We start from the raw sequence: 25,642 nt of genomic DNA on the forward strand, positions 1-25,642 counted from the left end.
ATTGGTGAGTATATCAATACACTAACAGTATATACAATGTTAGCTTTTGGGAATACAAAATAAACAAGAGTGCTTCCTTGGCGGGGGAGAAAAGGGCGATATAATTTTTTTTTTTTTACTTTATTTTTTTTCTCTGAACATTGCACTCTGTCCAATTAATTTAAATGACACAGCAGTAAAGCCTCATTCAGACATCAACACATCTGAATGAGGATTTACACTGACTGAGCAGAGATGAGCCAGTGTTCAGAGCAGGATGATTTCATTGCTGTGCTCTCGACACTGCTTCAGTGAAAACAAGTCGGGGAGTCTGGGAATGTACTACTTATGCGAGGCTACCAACCTGGAAGAAGTCACCCCCACAGTCCTGCTCTCACTGCTCACAGAAGGGTTGTAGCAGTAATGTCTTCCAATGGTGAGAACAGCTCACTGGCCTGGCATAAGAAGGAAATGCCAAGCTGCCCACCTTGCTCACTGTCAGCTCTTGTCGTTGAACACCGTAGCTCTGGGTTGTAAATTGGGCAGCCATAGAATAGTGGATGAAATCAATCTCCTATGCCCTGTATCTGCCATACTAGTGGTGTTTAAGTGTCGTGCTGAGACACATAGCAGCAAATAGCAGCCCCCAGTTGCTGAAGAAATTAAATTAATAAAAAATGCAAACATTAAAAACAGTACATTTTATTAGGTTTTAAAAATAAATGGTAATATAATTATTAATAAGAAAAAAAATAAAAATTGTGACACATTACCTTTAAGGTCATAAAGCACAGTATTTTGGTCAATGTATCACAATTTGCAAGCAAATCCCAGGAGGAGAATCACAACACAGACGTGGTGCTAGTAAAGTTTCCATTATAGCTTTGCTCTGTTTTTGTTCCACTCCTGGTTTTAACTTACAAATACTAATGATGCAAAACACTCACTAGCATACTGCCATCTGGGGGTGAATGTAGGATTTTACAGTGTGTGTTGCTAAGGCCTGTTTAACACTTCAGTTTTTGTCCATCAGTCAAGATCCGCCGTTTTGCAAAAAAAAAACCGGATCCGCCATTTTGCGTGGCGGATCCGTTTTTTTTCCCATTGAGTTCCATTACCGGTGGATCTTGACGGATGGCCATCCGTAGGATCCGTTTTTTTTGCGGATCCGACAAAACTTTGACGTCCGCCGACATGCCCGAACGGAGCATGTAACGTTTTTTCGGGCAGCAGGATCCGTACTTCACACTGCGCATGCCCGAAAGACTTCACTCAGCCTGAAATTTAACCCTAAAGTCTGTTCTGGCGGCTGGAAAAATCCCCCCCCCCCGGGCTACGGTTCCTTTAAAACTCTTCAATCATCGGATCCGTCAAAAAAAACGTTCCGGTGGCATCCATTCACATCAGTTTACCAACCGATCCGCTTTCCGCCATTTTGGCGGATTTTAACTGACACAAAAAACTGAAGTGTGAAACAGGCCTAAGCAGCGGACAGAATATCAAGAATATCATTACACCACTGCCCAACAAACATGACAAGTCACACAGCTCAAGGAATTGTGTTCTTGATACATATATAATACAGGAGGACTGGATACTGCGTTCACTTCACATTTGCCAATAATGGCCAGGATAAACAACAAAGATTGTTTGAGACATGTATTACATTTTTTCGCAATTTTGCCCATCTGAGTGACCTGCATGTATATTTTCTTTTTTTATTGGAACTAAACATATCATTGCATATGTCTGCACTGTATATATCAAACAAATTTCCCTTGTCATATCTGTAAACTCGTAAAGAGCTGGATACTGACTTAAAGGGCCACATCAGTTAGCAACGGATCCGTTTTCCGCCATTTTGGCGGATTTTGACTGACACAAAAAACTGAAGTGTGAAACAGGCCTTATTCGTATTTCCCAGGGAGCATTGCACCTAGGATTTCACGGATTGAGCGCCTTTGCCGGCTGCCGCAGTGCTTTCTTTGACTGTTCTCCCTGAGGTCAGTGATTGTTTCGTGATGCACTGTATATAGAGCACGGGATGTAAATGAGTCCTTAGCAGCACATTTATAAAGCTAGCAATACATAATTTGTTTTTTAAATGAATTCATACAGCTGTGTGGACCTCACTTTTAAGGATCAGTAACACTTAGGGGACAAAAAAAACTATGCAAATTGATTTTTATGCCAAATTTGTAAATCTTACCAATTAAAAGTAGCAAAGTATTAGCCAAGCTGTATATACATATACCTAAAAGCCCAAATACTCTATTACTCCTATTTGTGAATACTGTATAGTAGCTGACCAGTGCACCCAAATTCAAACTTTATACTGGGAATAAGCAATTGGCAAGAGACAAGAAACAGGCGGCTAATCCAACATGTCAGAGCAGATCTATGAAACACAGTCTGGGTCTATGCTGCTGTAGTCACTGCAGATTCACGTGTCAAGTCAATCTCGGACAGCCAGTAGGAAGGCAGCCTGAAGAGTGAAAGCTCCAGGAGCCGGTAACACAAGCCATGAGTAGGATGCCTGTGACGACAGCCTCCGAGTATACACATCGTCTAGCTCAGCTAGAAGGAAGTTACATGCAAAGAAGCTCATTCAGTAGATTAGGAGTGAGGCAAAACAGGCACGGCATAAACACATCAAGTGACAAAGTATTGGGCAAAACTAAAAGCAAAAATATCCAGCACAAACTATGAAGCACTGCTGATGTTACTCAAGTTACTCGAGTAGTCTCCCTAAACCAGAAGTTAGCATTATAGGAAGGACAAACGTTATGTGAGTAGTTTGAGAACGCAGTTGCATTAAAGTAAGTTGAAAGCTGAAATCTGGCTGCTATAGGCCACGCAATATTTTCTATCAGATGGTTTTAGTAATAAAAAAAATTAACAGAAAAATAGTATGTTTATAATTAAAGGGGCTGTCAGCACAGAATGAGGGTACGTTCCCATGATCCGAAAGTAGCAGTGCTTTGGAAGCAGCCTATTTTCACTGCGTCCAAAACAATGCATTCTAATCACGCAGGTAAATCTGCATGTGTTCACTGAGCCGTGCAGATTTACCGTATCCAAATACATTCTATTGCTGAAATTTCTCTTGTGGAGACTAGCGTCTTGGTATGCTGAGGCACGTAAACCCGCGCCGCATGTCAGATTCCACGGGTGATCCACAGGTGCACATACACACATAGTGGACATGGGAATCCTGCATCAAAATCGCAGCAATTCCTGATCGTTGGCACATACCTTGACTGTTCAAACTAAGTCCAGCCGCAATACACCTACATAGAGCCAGAGAAGGCCGGACACAGAGGGTAAACAAACAGATGGGAAAGTGGACTGGCCACGCCAGGATGCACCAAGCACCTGTACTTGCTTTTGTTTAAACAGTCATTCTGTGCTGACACTTTAAATGGACTCTGTCATCATAGAATGGCTGTTTAAACCAAGTACAGGCGCTTGGTGCTACATGGCGGGGCCAGTCACTTACATACACCTTCCCACCTGCTTGGTTTTTCATCTATCTCCGCCCTTCTCTAGCTCTAGGAAGCGAGAGCTGTCAATTAAAGAAGAGGTGGGTGAAAACTGAGGGAAAACAAGCAGGTGGAAAGGTGTATATAGCTGATTGGTCCCACAGCGGAGCACCAAAACTTAGTTTGAACAGCTATTCTGTGCTTATAGAGTCCCTTTGAGGGTATGTGCACATGCTGCGGATTCTGCTGCGGATTCTGCTGCGGATCCGCAGACAGTGTACAGTACCATGTTAGCCAATGGGATTTCAGTGCACATGCTGCGGATTTTTCCGTGCGGTTTTAAATCGGCAGCATGTCAATTCTTTCTGCGGATTCTGCTGTGGTTTGACACCTGTTCCATTGTCCAGGTGTCAAACCGCAGAGGAAAACCGCAGGTCACTTTACCTGCGGATCCAAGCAGAAAAATCCGCAGGTGAATCCGCAGTGTGTGTACGCAGCCTAAAGGGGTCATCAGACACTATTTGACTGCAGATTTGTGACACTATGTGGTGTGTACACAGGTACGCTTCACCAGTATTCCCAGGGGCCCACATGACTGCATGTAAGAGATAGCTTACCTGCGGTCACGTGCCAACTACACACATTCAATTTCTGTGAATAGAAGTGAACCGAGAGAGGGGTCTCATCAGAACGTGACCGTAAGGTCGGGGCCACACTTGCAACTGCAATGTGAGAAACTCGTGCCTCATTACCCGGCACTGCCGCCGGCACTTGGGACCAGAGTATGCGGCTGAATGCATTTTCTATACAGCTGAGCGCTCCGGTCCTGAGTGCCAGCGGCAGTGCCCGGGTATTGAGGCACGAGTTTTTTGCATTGCAGTTACAAGTGTGACCCCGGCCTAAGTATGCAAATCGCAGCAGGAAGTACAGGGAATAGTGCCACTGTATAAGACGGTTGCTATTTCGCAGTCTCCCGTCACATAGAGAGTACCTGTAGACATTTGGCCAAAGCCTGTACAACCCCTTTAATACATTCATACGCCTGCCTATGTTAACCAATAGACAGAAACCATCAAAAATTACACATTGTTGCACTTTTGAGATTATGAAATACTACTTCAGCATTCAGTAAAAGTAACCAAGTACAAACTTACCAAATGCGGCATTGCTTTCTTGCGATTATTATCCAATGGTCACCATTATTTAATACAAACAATGAATCTAACAACACTTAACCCAAAACCATGACGTAAATACGGTTGATTAATGAAGCAATCCATGAAAATTAAAAAAAATTTTTTATTATAAACACATGTAAAACAGAGCATTAAAAAAGCAGAAAACGCTGCTGTATAGGGAACGCTGAATTAGTCAATAGTAGGAAAAATGCACTTATAATTGGGGTATAATTATAACTGTACAATTAGCCCCCCACCCCAAGCCGTGGTTCAGAGATAAGTCTGGAATCAATCACATGGTCTCACATAACAGCAGTACACTGGCATTAGTACACAGAAAGACAGGCAAAGCATAAGTCTCTGTTGAGGTAAGTATAGAGGGAGAAACCAATACAAAGTATAGGGTATCAAATTCCACTATACACTGATGTTGTCTCCCATAACTATATCATCATAGATGGAATTAGCAACGGAGCGAGGCGCTAGAATACACTATACAGCTCTAGTGATCCATAAGCCACATCAATTGAGTACTATAAATGAAATCAGATATACCTGTTTGTAGACAATTCACAGAAACGCCAGCAGAGATCCGCCCAGCGTCCCCTCACCCCGACGAGCATTTCACCATCAGCTTCTTCGGGGGGGGTGTCAGGGTGGAGGGCCAAGGTTTTGTTTTTCACTCATTTGCTTCACATGTGTTACTTTATTTATATTCCCATATAGTTATGGATAATGGTTTATCTTTCAATGTATGGGTTGATCAATGCTTGGTCATCCCTCCTATATGCACTTTGGTTGCTGTCATGCATTGTCACTTTAATATTGCATTTCAGATTATGATGCAAAAGGGTCACATTATCATACTGATTTATTATATGTAAGTATTATACTAGTATTGATGTCACAATCATTGACTTTTCACCACTGCTTCAGTTTAGGTCACTTAGTATTACAATGATTTTATTAATTCAGGTTTTTTTTTCTCTTCTTTCATCACTATTAGCACCTTGGCACTCCAGTCAATATGACTTGCCGATTTATCACTTTATTTTATTGCACTCTTCATTATTGCATTAAACGCAGTTTATGGCTGTCCATATGTCATCTTAATTACTCTATCGTGCATCACCCCTTTCTTTGGGTCTAGTCCTCTGCAGACGGTGCGCATACATCTCCTCCCATGCCTCTGTTACTTCCGGGGATGCGCACACACTGACACACAGGCTATTAACCCCTTCACCCCCAAGGGTGGTTTGCACGTTCATGACCGGGCCAATTTTTACAATTCGGACCACTGTACCTTTATGAGGTCATAACTCTGGAACGCTTCTATGGATCCCGGTGATTCTGACATTGTTTTCTCGTGACATATTGTACTTCATGTTAGTGGTAAAATTTCATTCAAATAACTTGCGTTTATTTGTGAAAAAAACGGAAATTTGGCAAAAATTTTGAAAATTTCGCAGTTTTCCCAACTTTGAATTTTTATGCCCTTAAATCACAGAGATACGGCACACAAAAAACTTGATAACTAACATTTCCCACATGTTTACTTTACATCAGCACAATTTTGGAACCAAAATTTTTTTTTTGTTAGGAAGTTATAAGGGTTAAAAGTTGACCAGCGATTTCTCATTTTTACAACACCATTTTATTTTTAGGACCACATCACATTTGAAGCCACTTTGAGGGGTCTATATGATAGAAAATACCCAAAAGTGACACCATTCTAAAAACTGCACCCCTTAGGGTGCTCAAAACCACATTCAAGAAGTTTATTAACCCTTTAGGTGCGTCACAGGAATTTTTTTGAATATTTAAAAAAAAATGAACATCTAACTTTTTTTCACAAAAAAAATACTTCAGGTTCAATTTTTTTTATTTTACCAAGGGTAACAGGAGAAATTGGACTGCAAAAGTTATTGTGCAATTTGTCCTGAGTACGCTGATACCTGATTTGTGGGGGGGAACGACTGTTTCGGCACATGGCAGAGCTCAGAATGGAAGGAGCGCCGTTTGACTTTTTCAATGCAAAATTGGCTGGAATTCAGATCGGACATCATGTCGCGATTGGAAAACTCCTGATGTACCAAAACAGTGGAAACCCCCCACAAATGACACCATTTTGGAAACTAGACCCCCCAAGGAACTTATCTAGATGTGTGGTGAGAACTTTGAACCCCCAAGGGCTTCACAGAAGTTTATAACATAAAGCCGTACAATTAAAAAATCATATTTTTTCCACAAAAATGATCTTTTCACCCTCAATTCTTATTTTTCCAAGGTTAACAGCACCCTAAAAGTTATTGTGCAATTTGTCCTGAGTACGCTGATACCCCACATGTGGGGGTAAACCACTATTTGGGCGCATGGCAGAGCTCGGAAGGGAAGCAGCGCCATTTGACGTTTTTGGCTGGAATTGAGATCGGACACCATGTCGCGATTGGAAAACCCCTGATGTACCTAAACAGTGGAAACCCCCCACAAATGACACCATTTTGTAAACTAGACCCCCCAAGGAACCTATCTAGATGTGTGGTGAGCACTTTGAACCCCCCAGTGCTTCACAGAAGTTTATAACGCCCGGGCGTGAAAATAAAAAATTCGTATTTTTTCCACAAACATGATCTTTTAGTCACCATTTTTTTTATTTTCCCAAGGGTAACAGGAGAAATTGGACCCCAAAAATTGTTGTCCAATTTGTCCTGAGTAAGCTGACACCCCATATGTGGGAGAAAACTACTGTATGGGGACACGTCGGGGCTCGGAAGGGAAGTAGTGACGTTTTGGAATGCAGACATTGATGGAATGGTCTGCGGGTGTCATGTTGCCTTTGGAGAGCCCCTAATGTACCTAAACAGTGGAAACCCCCCACAAATGACCCCATTTTGAAAACTAGACCCCCTAAGGAACTTATCTAGATGTGAGGTGAGCACTTTGAACCCCCAAGGGCTTCACAGAAGTTTATAATGCCAGGGCATGAAAATAAAAAAAATCGTATTTTTTCCACAAACATGATCAATTATTCCCCAATTTTTTTATTTTCCCAAGGGTAACAGGAGAAATTGAACCCCAAAAGTTGTTGTCCAATTTGTCCTGAGTACGCTGACACCCCATATGTGGGAGAAAACTACGGTATGGACACACGTCAGGGTTCGGAAGGGAAGTAGTGACGTTTTGGAATGCAGACTTTGATGGAATGGTCTGCGGGTGTCATGTGCGTTTGGAGAGCCCCTGATGTACCTAAACTATAGAAACTCCCAACAAGTGACCCCATTTTGGACACTAGACCCCCCCCACGGAACTTATATAGATGTGTGGTGAGCACTTTGAACCCCCAAGTGCTTCACAGAAGTTTATAAACGCTCGGACGTGAAAATAAAAATATCATTTTTTTCCACAAAAATGATATTTTTGCCCCCAATTTTTTATTTTCCTAAGGGTAACAGGAGAAATTGGACCACAAAAATTGTTTTGCAATTTGTCCTGAGTAGGCTGATACCCTACATGTGGGGGTAAAACACTGTTTGGGCGCATGGCAGAGCTTGGAAGGGAAGGAGCACCATATGACTTTTTCAACTCAGAATTGGCTGGAATTGAGATCAGATGCAATGTTGCATTTGGAGAGCCCCTGATGTGCCCAAACAGTGGAAACCCCCAATTCTAACTCCAACCCAAACCCCCAACACACCCCTAACCCTAGTCTCAGCCCTAACCCTAGCCCTAATGGAAAAATGGAAATAAATACATTTTTTTAATTTTATTATTTTTCCCTAAGGGGGTGATAACGGGGGGTTTGATTTACTATTTATGGCGGTTTTTATTTTTGGCAGCTGTCGCACGCTAAAAGACGCTTTTTATTGTAAAAATAGTTTTTGCATCACCACATATTGAGCTATAATTTTTCCGTATTTTGACCCACCGAGTCATGTGAGGTCTTATTTTTTGCGGGACGAGTTGACGTTTTTATTGGTACCATTTTCGGGCACGTGACATTTTTTGATCGCTTTTTATTCCGATTTTTGGGACGCAGAATGAACAAAAACCAGCGTTTCATGAATTTCTTTTGGGGGGGTGCGTTTACACCGTTCCGCGTGCGGTAAAATTGATAAAGCGGTTTTATTCTTCGGGTCAGTACGGTTACAGCGATACCTCATTTAGGTCGTTTTTTTATGTTTTGTCGGTTTTATGCAATGAAAACTATTTTATATAAAAAAATAATTATTTTTGCATCGCTTTATTCTGCGAGCTATAACTTTTATTTTTTCGCTAATGATGCTGTGTGGCGGCTCGTTTTTTGCGGGACAAGATGACGTTTTCAGAGGTACCATGGATATTTATATGCGTCTTTTTGATCGCGCGTTATTACACTTTTTGTTTGGCGGTATGATAATAAATCATTATTTTTTGCTTCGTTTTTTATTTTTATTTTTTAAGGGGTTCGCTAAAGGGGTTAACTAATGGGACAGTTTTATAGGGCGGGTCGTTACGGACGCGGCGATACCTAATATGTGTACTTTTATTGTTTTGGGGTTTTTTTATTTTCAAAAAATGAATTTATTGGGGAATATTTTTTTTTTTTTTACTAATTTATTTGGCGATTTTTTTAAATTAGTTTTACACTTTTTTTTTATTTTTTTTTTTTACTTTATTACATAGTCCCAGGTGGGACATCACTGTCCTGTGACAGATCGCTGATCTATCACATCACAGATCACTGTGACAGATCAGGAATCTGTCACAGGCATTGAAGAAGACTTCCTCTTGCCTGCGCTTTGCAGGCACTGAGGAAGCCAGCTTCCTCCAGGACCCCGAAGGCCCCCGTCGCCATCTTGGAAAGGAGCCCCCCGCAGCAGCGCTGCACATTGCGCTGCCGTGGGGGGCTCAGGGAAGCACGGAGGGAGCCCCCTCCCTGCGAATGCTTCCCTTTAACTCCCGGTACACCGCGATCATGTTTGATCGCGGTGTGCAAGGGGTTAACGTGTCGGGGGCGGTCCGTGACCGCCCCTGACACATAGTGCCGGGTGTCAGCTGTGATAATCAGCTGACAGCCGGCCGCGATTAGCGGCGCTGACCACGTGGGCGCCGCTGATCGCGGTAGACGTACTATCCCGTCCATGGGCATAGGGGCCCGGGTCCCATGGACGGGATAGTACGTCGGATGTCAGGAAGGGGTTAATCTTGCATCTCATAGAGCATCTTAAGGAAGAACATCATGAGGAGGCGGGCGGTAAGGTCATGCGCCGCTAACAGCGGTGTTCTCTGCCCCTCTGAGCGTTGATTGGAGGGCGCTTTATTTAAATATACGGCTGCCCCCCCCCCCCAAGAAGCTGACAGCGAAACGCGTGTCGGGGTGAGGAGATGCTGACCAGATCTCTGCTGGTAATTCAGTGACTTGTCTACAAACAGGTATAGTGCGTTGCGAAAGTATTCAGCTCCCTGGAACTTTTCACCCTTTTCCCACATATCATGCTTCAAACATAAAGATACCAATTGTAAATTTTTAGTGAAGAATCAACAAGTGGAACACAATTGTGAAGTTGAATGAAATGTATTGGTTATTTTAAATTTTTGTGGAAATTCAAAAAGTGAAAGTGGGGGGTGCAATATTATTCGGCCCCTTTACTTTCAGTGCAGCAAACTCACTCCAGAAGTTCATTGTGGATCTCTGAATGATCCAATGTTGTCCTAAATGACTAATGATGATAAATATAATCCACCTGTGTGTAATCAAGTCTCAGTATAAATGAACCAGCTCTGTGATAGTCTCAGGGTTCTGTTTGAAGCACAGAGAGCATCATGAAGACCAAGGAACACAACAGGCAGGTCCGTGATACTGTTGTGGAGAAGTTTAAAGCCGGATTTGGATATAAAATGATTTCCAAAACTTTAAACATCCCAAGGATGAAATTGAATGGAAGGAGTATCATACCACTGAAAATCTACCAAGACCCGTCCGTCCCTCTAAACTTTCATCTCAGACAAGGAGAAGACTGATCAGAGATGCAGCCAAGAGGCCTATGATAACTCTGGATGAACTGCAGAGATCTACAGCTGAGGTGGGACAGTCTGTCCATAGGACAACAATCAGTCGTACACTGCACAAATCTGGCCTTTATGGAAGAATGGCAAAAAGAAAGCCATTTCTCAAAGATAGCCATAGAAAGTGTAATTTAAAGTTTGCAACAAGTCACCTGGGAGACACACCAAACATGTGGAAGAAGGTGCTCTGGTCAGATGAAACCAAAATCTAACTTTTTGGCAATAATGCCAAATGATATGTTTGGCGTAAAGGCACCACAGCTCATCACCCTGAACACACCATCCCCACTGTCAAACATGGTGGTGGCAGCATCATGGTTTGGGCCTGCTTTTCTTCAGCAGGGACAGGGAAGATGGTTAAAATTGATGGGAAGTTGGATGGAGCCAAATACAGGACCATTCTTGAAGAAAATTTGCTGGAGTCTGCAAAAGACCTGAGACTGGGACGGAGATTTGTCTTCCAACAAGACAATGATCCCAAACATAAAGCAAAATCTACAATGGAATGGTTCACAAATAAACATATCCAGGTGTTAGAATGGCCAAGTCAAAGTCCAGACCTGAAGCCAATCAAGAATCTGTGGAAAAAGGTGAAAATTGCTGTTCACAAACAATCTCCATCAAACCTCACTGAGCTCGAGCTGTTTGCCAAGGAAGAATGGGAAAGAATTTCAGTCTCTCGATGTACAAAACTGATAAGAGACATACCCCAAGCGACTTGCAGCTGTAATCGCAGCAAAAGGTGGCGCAACAAAGTTAAAGGGGCCGAATAATATTGCACGCCCCACTTTTCAGTTTTTGACTTTCCACAAAAATTTAAAATAACCAAGAAATTTCGTTCAACTTCACAATTGTGTCCCACTTCTTGTTGATTCTTCACCAAAAATTTACATTTGGTATCTTTATGTTTGAAGCATGATATGTGGGAAAAGGTTGAAAAGTGCCAGGGAGCCAAATACTTTCGCAAGGCACTGTATATCTGATTTCATTTATAGTACTCAATTGATGTGGCTTATGGATCACTAGAGCTGTATAGTGTATTCTAGCGCCTCGCTCCGTTGCTAATTCCATCTATGATGATATAGTTATGGGAGACAACATCAGTGTATAGTGGAATTTGATACCCTATACTTTGTATTGGTTTCTCCCTCTCTATACTTACCTCAATAGAGACATGCTTTGCCAGTCTGTGTACTAATGCCAGTGTACTGCTGTTATGCGAGACCATGTGATTGATTCCAGACATATCTCTGAACCATGGCATGGGGGGGGGGGGGGGGGTGTCATTGTACTGTTAATATTATACCCCAATTATAAGTGTATTTTTCCTACCATAAACTAGTTCAGCGTCCCCTCTACGGCATTTTCTGCTTTTTTAACTATATGCTTTACATGTGTTTCAATAAAATATATTTTTATTTCATGAATCGCTTCATTACTAAACCGTACTTACAGCATAGTTTTGGGTTAATTGTTGTTGCATATAGTACAAAGTGCCTTTCTATATTATTAAGGACTATTAGTGAGTAAAAAGAATGAATCTAGTCTATACCCACAGGCATTTCCCTTCTGCTCGTAAACATTTACTTACAGTTTTTATGGAACTGATGGTAAGGCGAGAGGAAAAGCTCAAATGTTACAAAAACTACCAGATGCCTTCGACAACGGCCTGAACTACACCACCAAGAGATAAAGTACCAGGAAAGACAAAACCAGAAGAAAACATTTCCTAAAGGAGCAGACCTATGAACATCAATGCGGGATAAAAACGTACTCCAATAAATGAATAAAAAAAAAAAAAATTACACAAATTGTCTGAGACCATGGGCAGTACAATGCTGAAAAGCCCAAAGGCAAATGCATGAGGTAATAGCCAGCTATGGCAAATATTGTACCTGGGCACCACAGGAGGGCAGTCTAGGCACAGTACAGGCTGGTCAGCTATGGCACATACTGTACTTGGGCACCACAGGAGGGCAGTCTAGGCACAGTACAGGCTGGCCAGCTATGGCACATACAGGGCATCACAGAAGAGCAGGCTAGGCACATTACAGGCTGGCCAGCTATTGCACATACTGTACCTGGGCACCATAGAAGGGCAGGCTGGGCACCGTACAGGCTGGCCAGCTATGGCACATACTGTACCTGGGCACCACAGGAGGGCAGTCTAGGCACAGTACAGGCTGGCCAGCTATGGCACATACAGGGCATCACAGGAGAGCAGGCTGGGCACCGTACAGGCTGGCCAGCTATGGCACATACTGTACCAGGGCACCACAGGAGGGCAGTCTAGGCACAGTACAGGCTGGCCAGCTATGGCACATACAGGGCATCACAGGAGAGCAGGCTGGGCTATGGCACATACTGTACCTGGGCACCACAGAAGGGCAGGCTGGGCACAGTACAGGCTGGCCAGCTATGGCACATACTGTACCTGGGCACCACTGAAGGGCAGGCTGGGCACAGTACAGGCTAGCCAGCTATGGCACATACAGGGCATCACAGGAGAGCAGGCTGGCCAGCTATGGCACATACTGTACCTGGGCACCACATTACAGGCTGCCCAGCTATGGCACATACAGGGCATCACAGGAGAGCAGGCTGGGCACAGTACAGGCTGGCCAGCTATGGCACATACAGGGCATCACAGGAGAGCAGGCTAGGCACAGTACAGGCTGGCCAGCTATGGCACATACAGGGCATCACAGGAGAGCAGGCTGGGCACAGTACAGGCTGGCCAGCTATGGCACATACAGTGCATCACAGGAGAGCAGGCTGGGCACCGTACAGGCTGGCCAGCTATGGCACATACTGTACCAGGGCACCACAGGAGGGCAGTCTAGGCACAGTACAGGCTGGCCAGCTATGGCACATACAGGGCATCACAGGAGAGCAGGCTGGGCACCGTACAGGCTGGACAGCTATGGCACATACTGTACCAGGGCACCACAGGAGGGCAGTCTAGGCACAGTACAGGCTGGCCAGCTATGGCACATACAGGGCATCACAGGAGAGCAGGCTGGGCACAGTACAGGCTGGCCAGCTATGGCACATACTGTACCTGGGCACCACAGAAGGGCAGGCTGGGCACAGTACAGGCTGGCCAGCTATGGCACATACTGTACCTGGGCACCACAGAAGGGCAGGCTGGGCACAGTACAGGCTAGCCAGCTATGGCACATACAGGGCATCACAGGAGAGCAGGCTGGGCACAGTACAGGCTGGCCAGCTATGGCACATACTGTACCTGGGCACCACATTACAGGCTGCCCAGCTATGGCACATACAGGGCATCACAGAAGAGCAGGCTGGGCACAGTACAGGCTGGCCAGCTATGGCACATACAGGGCATTACAGGAGAGCAGGCTAGGCACAGTACAGGTTGGCCAGCTATGGCACATACAGGGCATCACAGGAGAGCAGGCTGGGCACAGTTCAGGCTGGCCAGCTATGGCACATACAGGGCATCACAGGAGAGCAGGCTGGGCACCGTACAGGCTGGCCAGCTATGACACATACTGTACCAGGGCACCACAGGAGTGCAGTCTAGGCACAGTACAGGCTGGCCAGCTATGGCACATACAGGGCATCACAGGAGAGCAGGCTGGGCACCGTACAGGCTGGCCAGCTATGGCACATACTGTACCAGGGCACCACAGGAGGGCAGTCTAGGCACAGTACAGGCTGGCCAGCTATGGCACAAACAGGGCATCACAGGAGAGCAGGCTGGGCACAGTACAGGCTGGCCAGCTATGGCACATACTGTACCTGGGCACCACAGAAGGGCAGGCTGGGCACAGTACAGGCTGGCCAGCTATGGCACATACTGTACCTGGGCACCACAGGAGAGCAGGCTGGGCACAGTGCAGGCTGGCCAGCTATGGCACATACTGTACCTGGGCACCACATTACAGGCTGCCCAGCTATGGCACATACAGGGCATCACAGGAGAGCAGGCTGGGCACAGTACAGGCTGGCCAGCTATGGCACATACAGGCCATCACAGGAGAGCAGGCTGGGCACAGTACAGGCTGGCCAGCTATAGCACATACAGGGCATCACAGGAGAGCAGGCTGGGCACAGTACAGGCTGGCCAGCTATGGCACATACTGTACCTGGGCACCACATTACAGGCTGGCCAGCTATGGCACATACAGGGCATCACAGGAGAGCAGGCTGGGCACAGTACAGGCTGGCCAGCTATGGCACATAAAGGACATCACAAGAGAGCAGGCTGGGCACAGTACAGGCTGGCCAGCTATGGCACATACAGGGCATCACAGGAGAGCAGGCTGGGCACAGTACAGGCTGGCCAGCTATGGCACATAAAGGGCATCACAGGAGAGCAGGCTGGGCACAGTACAGGCTGGCCAGCTATGGCACATACAGGGCATCACAGGAGAGCAGGCTGGGCACAGTACAGGCTGGCCAGCTATGGCACATAAAGGGCATCACAGGAGAGCAGGCTGGGCACAGTACAGGCTGGCCAGCTATGGCACATACAGGGCATCACAGGAGAGCAGGCTGGGCACAGTACAGGCTGGCCAGCTATGGCACATACAGGGCATCACAGGAGAGCAGGCTGGGCACAGTACAGGCTGGCCAGCTATTGCACATACTGTACCTGGGCACCACATTACAGGCTGGCCAGCTATGGCACATAAAGGGCATCACAGGAGAGCAGGCTGGGCACAGTACAGGCTGGCCAGCTATGGCACATAAAGGGCATCACAGGAGAGCAGGCTGGGCACAGTACAGGCTGGCCAGCTATGGCACATAAAGGGCATCACAGGAGAGCAGGCTGGGCACAGTACAGGCTGGCCAGCTATGGCACATAAAGGGCATCACAGGAGAGCAGGCTGGGCACAGTACAGGCTGGCCAGCTATGGCACATACAGGGCATCACAGAAGGGCAGTCTAGGCACAGTACAGGCTGGCCAGCTATGGCACATACTGTACCTGGGCACCACATTACAGGCTGGCCAGCACACACAACTCACCGCAAGTAATACTGTTTGAGAGCGAAGGCAGCATTAGCGCAGGCCCGAGGAAAGCCGAACTCTTCTGCGATCTCTCCCCACTGGTTCTTCTCCGAGATCTAGGACATGAAGCAGAGCACAGCTGTAATAGGGGGCGGGCCGGCAGCACACGGCCGCTGTGTCACACAGGGAGGGCGGGCGGAGGCCGGGCGACCCTCCCCCAGCCTCGGCGCCGTGCTCTGGGGACGATTAGCGCGGTGGAAAGCTTTGCCCGCTAATTTTGACTTGCACGGAAAGTAGTGAGTGAGGGAAGCTGCACACATGGAGCGGCGGCCGGCTGGGATGTGCGTACAGAAAGGCCTGCTAGGCCTCCTCATACAGCTGGCCTGGAGCCCCGGGGGACGCCGCAACTACCAGCTCCACCGACCCACGGGGCTGCCAGAGGAAACCGCCCTGATAATACTGCAGTCATGTGGCGCTTCTCCAGGGGCAGTCATATCAGCTGGGCACCGATATACAGCATAGAAATGGGTATATATCAGCTGGGCACCGATATACAGCATAGAAATGGGTATATATCAGCTGGGCACCGGTATACAGCATAGAAATGGGTATATATCAGCTGGGCACCGGTATACAGCATAGAAATGGGTATATATCAGCTGGGCACCGGTATACAGCATAGAAATGGGTATATATCAGCTGGGCACCGGTATACAGCATAGAAATGGGTATATATCAGCTGGGCACCGGAAAACAACATAGAAATGGGTATATATCAGCTGGGCACCGATATACAGCATAGAAATGGGTATATATCAGCTGGGCACCGATATACAGCATAGAAATGGGTATATATCAGCTGGGCACCGATATACAGCATAGAAATGGGTATATATCAGCTGGGCACCGATATACAGCATAGAAATGGGTATATATCAGCTGGGCACCGATATACAGCATAGAAATGGGTATATATCAGCTGGGCACCGGAAAACAACATAGAAATGGGTATATATCAGCTGGGCACCGGTAAACAACATAGAAATGGGTATATATCAGCTGGGCACCGATATACAGCATAGAAATGGGTATATATCAGCTGGGCACCGGTAATCAACATAGAAATGGGTATATATATATATCAGCTAGGCACCGGTAAACAGCATAGAAATGGGTATATATCAGCTGGGCAAGGATATACAGCATAGAAATGGGTATATATCAGCTGGGCACCGGTATACAGCATAGAAATGGGTATATATCAGCTGGGCACCGGTAAACAACATAGAAATGGGTATATATCAGCTGGGCACCGGTAAACAACATAGAAATGGGTATACATCAGCTGGGCACCGGTAAACAACATAGAAATGGGTATATATCAGCTGGGCATGGGTATATATATCAGCTGGGCAAGGATATACAGCATAGAAATGGGTATATATCAGCTGGGCAAGGATATACAGCATAGAAATGGGTATATATCAGCTGGGCAAGGATGTACAGCATAGAAATGGGTATATATCAGCTGGGCACCGGTATACAGCATAGAAATGGGTATATATCAGCTGGGCAAGGATATACAGCATAGAAATGGGTATATATATCAGCTGGGCACCGATATACAGCATAGAAATGGGTATATCAGCTGGGCACCGGTATACAGCATAGAAATGGGTATTTATATCAGCTGGGCACCGGTATACAGCATAGAAATGGGTATATATCAGCTGAGCACCGGTAAACAACATAGAAATGGGTATATATCAGCTGGGCACCGGTAAACAACATAGAAATGGGTATATATCAGCTGGGCACCGGTAAACAAAATAGAAATGGGTATATATATCAGCTGGGCACCGGTAAACAACATAGAAATGGGTATATATCAGCTGGGCACCGGTAAACAACATAGAAATGGGTATATATCAGCTGAGCACCGGTAAACAACATAGAAATGGGTATATATCAGCTGGGCACGGATATACAGCATAAAAATGGGTATATATATCAGCTGGGCATCAGTATACAACAAAGAAATGGGTATATATATCAGCTGGGCACCGGTAAACAACATAGAAATGGGTATACATCAGCTGAGCACCGGTAATCAACATAGAAATGGGTATCAGCTGAGCACCAGTAAACATAGAAATGGGTATATATATATATATCAGCTGGGCACCGGTAAACAACATAGAAATGGGTATATATATCAGCTGGGCACCGGTAAACAACATAGAAATGGGTATATATCAGCTGGGCACCGATAAACAACATAGAAATGGGTATATATATCAGCTGGGCACCGGTAAACAACATAGAACTGGGTATATATATCAGCTGGGCACCGGTAAACAACATAGAAATGGGTATATATATCAGCTGAGCACCGGTAATCAACATAGAAATGGGTATCAGCTGAGCACCGGTAAACATAGAAATGGGTATATATATCAGCTGGGCACCGGTAAACATAGAAATGGGTATATATATTAGCTGGGCTCCGGTAAACATAGAAATGGGTATATATATCAGCTGGGCACCGGTAAACAACATAGAAATGGGTATATATATCAGCTGGGCACCGGTAAACAACATAGAAATGGGTATATATATATCTGCTGGGCACCGGTAAACAACATAGAAATGGGTATATATATATCTGCTGGGCACCGGTAAACAACATAGAAATGGCTATATATATCAGCTGGGCACCGGTAAACAACATAGAAATGGGTATTTATATCAGCTGGGCACCGGTAAACAACATAGAAATGGGTATATATATCAGCTGGGCACCGGTAAACATAGAAATGGGTATATATATCAGCTGGGCACCGGTAAACAACATAGAAATGGGTATATATATCAGCTGGGCACCGGTAAACAACATAGAAATGGGTATATATCAGCTGGGCACGGATATACAGCATAGAAATGGGTATATATCAGCTGGGCACCGGTAAACAACATAGAAATGGGTATATATATCAGCTGGGCACCGGTAAACAACATAGAAATGGGTATATATATCAGCTGGGCACCGGTAAACAACATAGAAATGGGTATATATATCAGCTGGGCACCGGTAAACAACATAGAAATGGGTATATATCAGCTGGGCACCGGTAAACAACATAGAAATGGGTATATATCAGCTGGGCACCGGTAAACAACATAGAAATGGGTATATATCAGCTGGGCACCGGTAAACAACATAGAAATGGGTATATATCAGCTGGGCACCGGTAAACATAGAAATGGGTATATATCAGCTGGGCACCGGTAAACAACATAGAAATGGGTATATATCAGCTGGGCACCGGTAAACAACATAGAAAAAGGTATATATCAGCTGGGCACGGATATACAGCATAAAAATGGGTATCAGCTGGGCGCCGGTAAACAGCATAGAAATGGGTATATATCAGCTGGGCATGGGTGTGTATATATATATATATATATATATATATATATATATATATATATATATCAGCTGGGCACAGGTATACAACATAGAAATGGATATATAAGCTGGACATGGATATATATATCAGCTGGGCACCGGTATACATCATAGAAATGGGTATATATATCAGCTGGACACAGGTATACAACATAGAAATGGGTATATATATCAGCTGGGCACCGGTATACAACTTAGAAATGGGAAAATATCAGCTGGGCACAGATATACAGCATATAAATGGGTATATATCAGCTGGGCATGGAAATATATCAGCTGGGCACCAGTATACAACATAGAAATGGGTATATATCAGCTGGCCACAGATATACAGCATAGAAATGAGTATATATCAGCTGGGCACAGATATACAGCATAGAAATGGGTATATATCAGCTGGGCATGGGTATACAACAGAAATGGGTATATATAAGCTGGTCACCGGTATACATCATAGAAATGGGTATATATCATGCATATCAGCTGGGCACATGTATACAGCATGGAAATGGGTATAAAACATGTATATATCAGCTGACCATGTGTATACAGCATATAAATGTGTGTGTACATGTACAACATATTAATACTGGAGGAAAAAAGGAGCACAAGATGATATGCAGATAAAAATATATCTGCATATCATCTCATGCTCCTTTTTTCCTCCAGTGTTAATATGTTGTTGGAGTTGATGTAGTCTGTTCGGGTGGGGACGGGTGCACTTTTTCCCACCTCCTTGATATCTCATGTTTTTGGGATCTCTGTTATGTACAATATATTATACACACATTTCTACACATTCACAACTGATAAGAGATACACTAAATAACTATCTAATTACGCATACATTTTCCAAATATATATTATACACTATGCTGTGTACACATGCTCTGCTGATATATACATTATCTGGACATGTGTTCATATGGCGTGTTCTGTGTATATAGGGATACACATAGTATAGTCTGTAGTATACAAACACGAAGGTTCCTCCTACTTACAGATAAGTAAGGGTCAGGTGGTGTCATGTATACAGGGCTTGGTATGGCACCATATACAACAAGCAGCAGGTTCCTCCCCTATGTAATTATTATATAGATGGTAAAAGGCCAGACTCTGTGTTTTATGTACTCCGTCAGCCTGCTGTGGCAGAACGTCAGGCCAAACAGACCATATAAAATACGTGCGACAGGTTCCTGCTGATCTAGAGAGGGGATAGTAAGGGTATGTTCCCACGGTCATTAAACGCTGCTGGTTAGGTGCTTGGTACATCCGCAGCGGCCAGATGTTACAGCATAGTGGATGAGACTTCAAGAAATCCCATGTCCGCTATGCTTGCACCAGCACCCACGGCTTCCCTGCGGAGACGGACACGCGGTGCGTCTTTCCAGGCCACAGTATGTCTATTTATCTTGTGGAGACACTGTCTCCGCAAGATAAATATCACCAGTTCAATGTATAGGACACAGTGATTCCGCACGATTCAATGAACACATGCGGAATCACCTGCGTTCAGAAGCCAGCAGCGTTTTAGACGGAGCGGACATGTGCTGCGTCCAAAGTGCTGCTGATTACTAACCGTGGGGACGTAGCCTAAGAAAGCTTAAATAATATGTGGAGTGTCTACAGGGATTCATCTTGGTTAGGATACAGGGTCATAGGTCAGCAGACATCTGCAACACATGGAAAGTTTCCTTACCTTTGCAAAGCCTCCCAAAGTAGTAACTCTGGTGTAGAGCGTGTGCAGGTCCAGTTCTCTGCCCCCCACCGCTGGGATCTTCCGGAATCGGGACCTGCTGAGACATGGAAAGAAGCACTATGTGAAAGCCAGTGTATGGGCCATCAGCATTCATTATATCCTAATTACTGCTATACAACCTGCAGTAGGTGAGGCCTGAGCTTACCGGGGGTTTCCATATTGTAATTATTTCTATCAACTATAATTGTTTTAAGAAAAAAAAACACCGATCCACAGCCTGGAACTAGGTTATATACCGTAAGTAGACAGTGGAGCCATGGGTGACATCTTTTTTAGGCTCTGTTCAGCTCATGCTACGCTGCGGTGATACTTCGGAGGCAACAGCAGTCGCAACTCTCAATGCTCAGCGCTGTCATTACAGGTTATTTTAGACCCGTGTAAGTTTGATAAAGGTCAGTTTGACTGAAACGTTATTATTTACACATTATATCTTAGGCCCCACAATTATAGAATTCTTGTATCTTCTAGCAAAGACTGCTGGATTACTTTCTACATATTTATGGGGAGGGGCCCTAAATGAGCACCTATATACCGCAGGAATGGCATATTCCATTAACACATCAAAGGTAGGGGTGGGTATACCATTGGTGGAACCTCTATAGGGGCCCATTTTCACCTAGAAAGCTGCTGCTCTCGGAGACATTGGCCTGCAAAGGGCCCATATACTGCACTTGTACAGGGGCCCTCTTCTATCTGTGTCCAACCCTGGGTATATATATATCAGTATTCCCCAACGTACATCACTGCAAAGCCATACAGTGCTATTTGTCGACCACGGGCCACTTTTTTTGAAGATTTTTTTTACTTAAATTATATGTGCAATCTGTTGCTCTTTTCCATACAGAATTAAAAAAACCTGCTGAATATAACACGTGATGGCCAAAGGACACTCTTCGGCTAAACTAAGTCAATGGTAGCCTATGGCTAACGTTGGTGTAATTGGCTGGAGTTTTCCAGATGTATATGCTGAATAGGTACACAAAGCATACACCATGTGAACTCAGGCTCATCTGTCCAGATTCCAGTGGTCACACGTAAACAGCGGTAAGTCCAAAAATGTCCTAGATAACACCTTGCATATGCAGCATGCCAACATGCAACTGCAAACAGCTGGTTTCAGAAAGCCTGTGTGTTATATTGCTATGATAATCAGTGTGGCAGCATAGAAGTGTGAGTATGGACTACTAAAGCAAAGTCTACCCCCCCACAACCTGCGCGGCCTCTATATACATGAGTGTCACTTCTGAAATTTGGGCGATCCCCACAGTCCAGATGAGCGGTGTTATTTATGGGTCAGGAGCTGAGTGCACGCAGGTGGAGCTGTACAGCCGGCGGGATGGATATACACTGTCAATGGAGGGGTCAAAACTTCATGTGCTCATTAACAGGAACACAACAAAGAACCTTTAGATCTCGTGTTGATAACCAGGGACAAGTTAGTGTCATGTCTGGCCTCCTCCATCCAGCCATGCGACAATACACAGCGTCCACTACGCTTCCTTTTAAAATCTATCATACAAGAGCTCCCAATATAGATGGGATTCAGAACACTATAACCCATGGCCTCCTACGACCCCGGCCAGAGGCCGATTTCTGGACTTCTGGGATTTGTACGGTTTTCCAGTGAGCGGATGAGATACCTATGGACGCAGCGGCGCTAAGTCTTGTGCCGCCACATTTACCAGCTCCTCCAATCTCATCGTAGGGCACAATACACATGGAAAGTGGACCAAGTGCAGCTCAGTGTTTCCCTTACAAAAAATTAAGTCCCTAATGAATCCCAAAGCGAGGTAACAGTCTGCAGATGGGGCCGGCTACATAACCTGGACTTTAATAACTGAGCCCTGCTGCAAGGATCAGCATGAGACAGAGCGTCAGGGAAGAGGCCACAGGTTGGACTGATCTAGGGTTAGCAGAAAGTTCCCAGCATGGCACACTCCGGCATGCACTGTGCGTGACCCCCACAATCAGGGGGCTCCCCTCCCCCCGGTGACCAGTCCCGCTGCATGTGCAGCACTCTCACCCTCGGCTCTCATGGAACTGCCGCAGCTCATCCAGGAAAGCCTGCCCCTTCCTCCGGTGATCGGGCTCCGACTTTACCGTCGAGTTAGACATCGCAGGACCCGGCTGCAGGAGGCAGGGCAGCCCCGGGGTGTCCTCAGATAACCGAGCAGCGGTGGTGTGGAGGTGCCGGCAGCGGCGCCGCACGGGGACTGCGGGAGGCGAGCGGCTCCGAGGCGAGGGGTGGCGGCCTCCCGCTCCTCGGCTCTCAGGAGAGGAGGCAGCCAGCGGCCGGCCGGAGCCCGCTCATGGACCGCACAGGAGGGGGGACACGGAAAAGTTCAGGCCGCGGCCAGAGAGGGGGCTTTCTCGCAGATAAGTGGTCGGCGACGGCGGAGGCTCGGCCCGCCGCTGAGCGGACACCTCGTTCTCACGGTCTCCCTTCCTCAGCACAGACACCCGGCTGGCTGCTGCCTGACACGGAGCATGTTTTGCCGGGCCGCTGCGGGCTCCAGGTCTCCCTTTGTGTTAACGGCTGGGCTGCGTGTTCGCTGCCGTCCGCGGCCTCCCGCGCTCTCCGCTCGGCGGCTCCTCTCTCATGTACCCGCGCTACGGCGGCTGAGCTGAGCTGCCGCGGAATCGAGCGCTCCTCACTCTGCCTCACAGACAAAAAGACCTAAGGCCGCGGCGGCCACTGCTGCTCCTGCTGCTGGTGGTGGAGAGGGGGCAAAAAGCGCAGAACAGCGACCCCTTAGCGTCGGCCGCTGGTACTACAAGCAGGGCCTGCACCTCGCACAGAGAGAGCGCGACCCCGCGCCATGCTCGCGTACGTACCGGTGAAGAGGGAGGACGTGACCGAGCACGAGGGGGAAACCACTGAGGGCACACGTGAGCGCGCGTCTATCGGGGACTGTGGCGCGGTCGCGGGGTGAAACAATAGGAAGGAAAAGCATAGCTTGTGTGCTGCCTTAGGGGAGGTGTAGAAAGTGACGAAAGCGGTAGAGGACGAGCCAAACTCACACCAGGAAAGCGGCCGTTGGGACCGCCAAGGGACTGTGGGGAAAGAGTCGTTGTTTTCAAACTGTAGACGTCATGCTCCTCTCTGCTGGCCGAGAAGTGATGTCCATGTGGACACCGGAGCCGTGACGTCCTCGTGTGGCCGAGGTTCTCCTCACGCCTGCCAGGGTGTGCAGGAAGGGAGCTCGGAATAAAGTGACGGAGTGTCGCCATGGCTGCGGCACCACACTTCTTAGGGGGCCATTATGGACCTAACTATCAGCGCTGCCAACTAGCTCGTTTTCTGGACTGCTTATAAAAAGTCCTGGACATATTGGGGGAAACCATCCGGCTGTGGATCACATAGCTGGGGCCCCCTTAGCCCACCACAACAAGCAACACACTAAAAATGACCAGGACCAATTTTTCTTTGCAACTTGCTTGTGCTGTTGCCTTTGCAGAGCCCTTGGGGTCACAATATCCACTTGCATTGCACTGTGATGTCGTAGTGACACTTTGGCCCAAACAGGTCGCTCACCCAAAGATCTCATGCGATGTGCGTGGTCCATAAATCTCGTGAGCTGGATTCACTTTGTACAATGATGATCACTTGAGTCATATTAGTTTCAAAAAAGGCACAGATGCATCAACTTTCTTATTTCAATGGACAGAAGTGCCCCATTTTTTGCAGTTTGTCCAGGAATTTCTGGACCATCAGCATCCCTGGACTTTATTCATATAGTCTCCATCTGGAAGTTGTCAGCTCATTAAAGGGAATCTGTCACCCCATTTTTGGACTATCAGCTGCCGGCACCGCCATCAGGGGCTTATCTACAGCATTCTGTAATGCTGTAGATAAGCCCCCGATGTAACCTGAAAGATAAGAAAAAAGAGTTATATTATATTCACCCAGGGGCGGTCCGGGTCCGGAGGGAGTTGTGGTCCGGTCCGGCGCCTCCCATCTTGTAGCGATGACTTCCTCTTCTTTGCTTCCCGTCACGGCACAGTTGAGGGCAGAACACAGTACTGCAGTGCGCAGGCGCCGCACCTCTCTGACCTGGTCCGGTGCCGGCGCACTGCAGTACTCTGCTTTGCCCTCAACAGGGCAGAGCAGTGCGCCACAGCCACGATGGGAAGCAAAGAAGAGGACGTCACCGCTAGAAGATGGGAGGACCGGACCTGCGACATCCCCCGAACCGGACCGCCTCTGGGTGAGTATAATCTAACTTGTTTTTCTTCTCTTTCAGGTTACATCAGGGGCTTATCTACAGCATTACAGAATGCTGTAGATAAGCCCCTGATTGCGGTGCCAGCAGCTTACAGTCCAAAAATGGGGTGACCGATTCCCTTTAAAGACTTACCGTCAAAAAATGAAGTTATTCCCTTTTCACTGGATAGTATTTGGGAGTAGTTTGCTAATCTGTGGGGTTTAGCCCCATCCTGAATGGGCGGATGTTATATAAGCGGCCTCTCCATTCATTGTCTATAGGACTGCTGGAAATAGCCAAGTCCTGTACTTGGCTGTTCCATAGACGATGGAACTTAAGCCGCCCATGCATACCTCCTCCACTCCATTCAATAGCAATCTTTGGATCACTGGGGTTCCCACAGCTCAGACCACAGTAAGAAGCAAGTTATACCCCATCTTGCCGATAGAGAATAACTTTTTTTTTTTTTTTAAATTATCCTTTAACTTCCATTGTAAGAAAAAAAAATCTAGAAAAATCCCATATAAAATGCAAGCTAGCCTA

The 25,642-nt window shown here is 46.2% G+C and overlaps 1 protein-coding gene across 5 annotated transcripts in view; it reads right to left on the reverse strand.

The window, feature by feature from the left end:
• ARID2 (AT-rich interaction domain 2) overlaps window positions 1–23,863 on the reverse strand; it is a 142,491-nt gene extending 118,628 nt beyond the window's left edge. For 2 of the 5 annotated variants that reach the window (XM_073554246.1, XM_073554245.1), the window contains exons 1-3: window positions 23,730–23,863; window positions 20,835–20,928; window positions 15,685–15,782 (exon numbers count right to left, since the gene is read on the reverse strand). In XM_073554246.1, coding sequence (XP_073410347.1) covers window positions 15,685–15,782; window positions 20,835–20,928; window positions 23,730–23,848 — 311 coding nt within the window. In that variant the 5' untranslated portion in view covers window positions 23,849–23,863. Of the gene's footprint in view, window positions 1–15,684; window positions 15,783–20,834; window positions 20,932–22,917; window positions 23,641–23,729 lie in introns of those variants that run through there. The other 3 variants (XM_073554249.1, XM_073554248.1, XM_073554247.1) reach the window with 3 other exon arrangements.
• Window positions 23,864–25,642: the final 1,779 nt, after the last annotated feature.

This window comes from Dendrobates tinctorius, unplaced genomic scaffold (assembly GCF_039654945.1).
Source record: "Dendrobates tinctorius isolate UK_male_01 unplaced genomic scaffold, ASM3965494v1 ptg000209l, whole genome shotgun sequence".
NCBI classification, from domain to species: Eukaryota; Metazoa; Chordata; class Amphibia; order Anura; family Dendrobatidae; genus Dendrobates; species Dendrobates tinctorius.